Here is a 5133-nt window from a genome sequence, read left to right as displayed (position 1 = left end):
TGTCTCGCATGGTTGCGATCCGGCCCCGGGGCACCCTGCAGTAGTAGGGGGTGTTTTCCTCTCTGTAAGAGGCGGACGGCTCTGCCCAATTATCCCCCTTCTCCACTGCATGGGAACTTCTCGCCTCTTGTAGGCGGTTATGTTTTTCTTCTGAGTCAGAAGAACTATGGTCAGAAGAGCTGGAATCGGACTCGTCCCCTGACGAGTCCGAAGAGGACGACTCCTCCCCTCTCCTAGAGGGGCCCGCCTCCTCTCCCTTAGAAGGAGCAGAAGGTAAATTGGACATGTCCACGGTTAGATGAGAAGGGAACACCTTGGTCCCTCTCTCAGAACTGTCAGCTTGACAGTCGCCTCGTTCCACATCTGGCGCCTGGTCAGATGTTTCGCTAAGGAGTACCCTTTGGGAGGAGCCGTCTGAGTTTGATATTCTAGCAGTCTTTTTTGTTCTGGCCATCACGTTCTGCATAGACACAGATTCAGTCGGACTTTGTATAAAGGGCAAAGATGGGTCCAGAAAAGGGCAGGCGGCACTCCTAGTCCTAGATTCAGCCGTCCCCGGTGACCGGCTGATCACTAACTTAGGGCGTGTCGTGTGCTTCCATGGTGCCATTTCAAAAAATAAAAAGAAAATTAAGAGTAAGAGAACTGAGTTACCTGAACGGATGACAGTTGATGAAGTCCTGGAAGTTCGGGTCAGTCGGCTTGTCAGAACAGGCGGTAGGCAGAAAAAGTCCGAAAATGTCAGAGCAAGTTCAGGGGTCCGAATGTTCTCGCAAAAATTCTCAAATGTGAAAATGACCGAAGTCAGCACTTCCTTTTATAGGCAAAATGAGAAGGCGAAGGGTCGCTTCCGAATTCAAATTTGGGCGGGAGAATCTCCCGGCCGTCTGCAAGGTGACACCTGTAACGGGCCGTCGCCTGTCACCGTGCGACACCTGTCACAGGCGACACGTGACCAGTCGCGTGCCACCTGTGAGGGGCAAATGATTAGGGGATTTTTATCCACCAAGCGCCGTTTGACAAGTGGACCAACCAGGTTCCGCCACGCGTCCTCCATGGACCACTTAAGACACGCCACGTGTCCACCCATGCCAAATGGGACAACCGGCCATCAAGGCCCATTTCAGTCTAGAAGCCCGATCGGCCCTAGGTTTACCTTAAACCTAGAGAGTTGCACGCTTCCCAAGGCTATAAATACTCGATTAATCCTCATTAATCGGGGGACCGAATAATTTACAGAACACACTAATAACCGGCTGATCTCGCTAGCAAAGCAGATTACCTACATTAAATACTCTCACCTAGAGAGACCTTATTACTTTAATTTCTGTATTAATTACTCCTTAATCAGGTACTAACTTGACCGTTGGAGGCGGAGCTCTCAGGAGTCTCCGTTATTTTGCAGGTACAGGCGTCCGGTTCCAGTCTCGGAATTGTAACTCTCCCGCAGGACATCAGAAAACCCCGAAACATGTGGCATATTAACAAAGATGTTGAGGCGAAGGTTACTTCTATGTTTGAAAAAAAGAAGGAGATTGGTGCCAAGTTCAAAAATGGGAGGTGGAGGCATGTGATTAATGCTACATCTGAAGAGGCGTATAAAAGAGAACTTGTAGAGCTGAAAACCAAGTGGGGTCGATGGCCGAAAGTGATTGAATATGTTGTGGACACTTGGCTCATACACAAGGAGAAGTTTGTGATGTTTTGGACGAACCAGGTACTGCACTTCGGCAATGTTAACAACTGCAGGGTTGAGAGCTAGCATTCGGCGTTGAAATGTTGGATTGATAGCTCAACAGGTTCCTTATACACAGTTGGGGCTCAGGTGCACTACTCAATTGAGAACCAAATCATAGCCATTCATAATGGGTTGGAGGCATGTAGAACAACTCATGGTCAGAAGTACAAGCAAAAGCCTTTGCATTAGCTGAATGGAAAGGTATCCCACTATTGTCTGTCTATTCTTCTCAGTGAGACGAACAGGATGCGAGGGTTGAGTACAGATGTCCATCGACGTTGTGGGTGTGCTCTACGTACTACCCACGGTTACCTTGTGCGTGCCAAATATATGACTCGATTGTTGCAGGGAAGGGGTTGTATACGAAGAACATTTATCCATATTGGAGGACCCTTGTCATTGGAGCGGGTGTCGACATTCCTGATATAGTTTATGAAAATGATGAGGATCGAGCTCATTTCCGCACCCTTGTTGATCAGGTTATTACCAGCGACCCTGTGATGCTTAGGCACGTGTCTCAAGTGATTGAGGGTGAGATATATTTTAACTATGATGACCTTCAGGAGCCTTGAGTCAACACTCGAGTAAGGGGACGACCTCCTAAGAGAAGGAACAGGCGAGATCCTTCGTTTTTCGAGCATGTTCAACGTAATGGCGAGATAATCGATCCAGAAGTAGATCACCCCCATCTGATACAGGTGATTATCGATATAAATAATGTTTTTATACATCGTATATTTTAATTTATTTTGTGTAATAACTTAATAATATGTCATATTATGTTTTTTATTTTGTAGGTACCGGGTTCGACATGCGACTATGTAGATACAGCTACGCGATTCCCACCATCATTTGGCCTTACGTTGTAGGTGTTAAGGACGTAATTGGAGATGGGAACTGCGGATCTCGGTGTGTAGTAGATTTATGTTACGGAGATCAGGAGGAGTGGCGATTGGTTCGACATCAAATCACAAATGAGGTTGGTTCTCAACCTTGGTTGTACAACATGATTTACTACGACATATGGGGTCAACAGCTTGGTTCAAGACTGCAGAGGGAGGTAGACCGGATCAGATGGGACGGTGATGCGTGTGGACAGAAGCACTGGATGGTAGCACAACAGGATTTTTTTGCTATTGCCACAATATAGAATGTGGTAGTGATTTGTTATGGAGTAGGAAATAGACGATCGCGCTACTATCCATCTACCACTGTTTTACCATTGAACAATCGTGGACGCTTAGACAAGCCTAGTGCAGAGTTCGTGATTGGAACTGTTAGTGGATCGCATTTCATTCGTTTGCATATGGATCGTGACCACCCACTTCCTCTAATTTCACCATTGTGGTTTAACGCTTGTCAGGCAAGTGTAGACGAATGGGAGGCAAGGTATGAGAGAAGGCTTCAATTGTGGCAGACATTAGTTAGCTCTTGAGTACCGTTGAGTACTGTTATGGATTTTTATTAAAATTTATATAACTTTATTAATAAACATGATTATTTTTTTTAATTTTTTTTGTAAGCAATTCTTTTTAAAATTTACTAAGTAAGTACTACGTAATTAGAAAATAAAAAACTAATACATAAATGTCAACTTGATAATTCCCAACAAATGTGTAAAACATAAATGTCCACTAACAACATCCAAAACATAGTCTAATAAAACAACAAAGTCAAAGCTAAAATACATATTACAACTAATCTCTAAGTCCATTTATTGCATTCCAATCATCAATCACCTGCGCCAACATTGCTTTGGTGTTCCTTGATAGCGTAGGGTACTCACTAAGTGATCACTGCGCCGTAACCATGAATCGCCCTACCCACTGCACAAACCATTATAATTGTATTAATAGTAATAATAGGAAAAAAATAATTAAATAAAAAAAACTAACAAAAAACTTACGTAATCAACGTTGGTCCTCTCAGGAAGACCGTGATCATCCTCAACATTAGGAGTGACGATAGGATGGCTAACTCTCCTAAACCATGGTAGGTAGTCGGGCGCACAAGTATGTCCGCCACGTGGAACTCTAGTATATCCACCAAGCAGAAGACTGAACGCAGCACCGGGGACAAATCTATCCCACATGAGAGTGGTCATTTGGGCTGAAAAACTAACCCTATAAGACTTCACACTAAGTGGTCTCTGAGCATCATCAGGCCTAATCATGTCTCCAGGAATCTCCTGTATAAAACCCAACTGTCGAACAACTCGATCGGGCATATATGGCTCTATGATGCCCTGATAGCGAATACATCCCATAAACATAGTCTTAGGCACTTATTGTGCAGGAAAAGCTCCATACGGCAACCAGCGTACCTGCAAATTAGTACAAGTGTAAAAGAACTGTAAATAAAAGCAATATAAAACAAATAGTAATTACGTATCTATTTATACCTCATGGTCACCCAGATGATCAAGTCGAGTACGAAAGGACACGAGACGCTGTTGATGCTTTCGTGTCATACCAACATCCCATAACCCTGCACAAGCATGAGGGACGTCTCGTGTCAATACACCCTGGTGAGGCCGAAAACATAGAAAGTACTCGTATATCCAAGATTGTAGAAGAGTCAGACAACCCGCAATAGAATCACATCCATTTCGGGTGGCATGCCTGAGCTGACGATACAAGTACGCTAGTGTGGCTGAACCCTAGGAGTATCTCGTTAACCTCACCAGGTTATCCTCCATACACAACTCATTGGGAAAAGAAGGGTGAGTACGGGTACCGCTCTTGTCAGTAAAGAGCGTGTTACCCAAAAGGACCCCACATGTAACCAATGACCTGAACCGCCTCTAGTTGCTCCTCACTACGACACCTAAAAATAATCTGGTCAGTATGGATGCCACCGTTCCTGTAGATGACATTTTGAGTCTTGACCTGTAGCTCCTTCGTAGTCAACTGTAACAACCAAGCTACCAATGTCCTATACTGGTCAATAGGGAGATCACCGACAACCAGATCCCCATCAACCCGAATACCAAGTATGTGGTGTACGTCGTGCAACATGATGGTCATCACACCAAAAGGTAGGTGGAATGTGTTCGTGTCTGGCTGCCATCTCTCAACAAAAGCAGAAATCAGCGGAAAATCAAGGTGGTCGTGCATAATGCTCGGCATGTGCGACAACCCAGTCTGCAGTATCCGCGTAGTAGTGGTAGCCGTAAATCGCTTTAGCCATTCACTCAACTCTCTACACACACCAGCTCTAGTTTAACACCGCAAAAATCGTCGATCTTCCCCATCTCGAATATATTGAGCAACATGGGCCCCGAAACTAGGAATAACGCTCCCATCCTCGGGCTCACCGTCCATTGGCCCTTGAACAAGCCAAGAAGCTGCAGATCGAGGTGGTCGTGAACTCGTAAATCTCCAATCAGGACCTCT

The 5133-nt window shown here is 45.0% G+C and overlaps 1 protein-coding gene across 1 annotated transcript; it reads right to left on the bottom strand.

Moving 5' to 3' along the window:
- Positions 1 to 3299: 3299 nt before the first annotated feature.
- Positions 3300 to 4127, bottom strand: LOC110728706. Its single transcript, XM_021908348.1, has 2 exons — positions 3645 to 4127; positions 3300 to 3564 (listed from the first exon to the last, which is right to left on the bottom strand). The coding sequence occupies exons 1-2, from the start codon at positions 4008 to 4010 to the stop codon at positions 3532 to 3534; spliced, it is 399 nt and encodes a 132-aa protein (XP_021764040.1). The 5' UTR covers positions 4011 to 4127; the 3' UTR covers positions 3300 to 3531.
- Positions 4128 to 5133: the final 1006 nt, after the last annotated feature.

The sequence above is a fragment of the Chenopodium quinoa genome, unplaced genomic scaffold (assembly GCF_001683475.1).
Source record: "Chenopodium quinoa cultivar QQ74 unplaced genomic scaffold, ASM168347v1, whole genome shotgun sequence".
NCBI lineage: Eukaryota > Viridiplantae > Streptophyta > Magnoliopsida > Caryophyllales > Amaranthaceae > Chenopodium > Chenopodium quinoa.
This window is presented reverse-complemented; position numbering and strand designations above follow the sequence as displayed.

What these genes read in the sequence shown, in the direction of transcription:
- LOC110728706 (XM_021908348.1), bottom strand. Translation starts at nt 4,010, where the DNA reads ATGTTTATGGGATGTATTCGCTATCAGGGCATCATAGAGCCATATATG. An exon ending in AGAGGACCAACGTTGATTAC is followed by an intron (nt 3,565 to 3,644) that starts GTAAGTTTTTTG and finishes TGGTTTGTGCAG; the next exon opens with TGGGTAGGGCGATTCATGGT.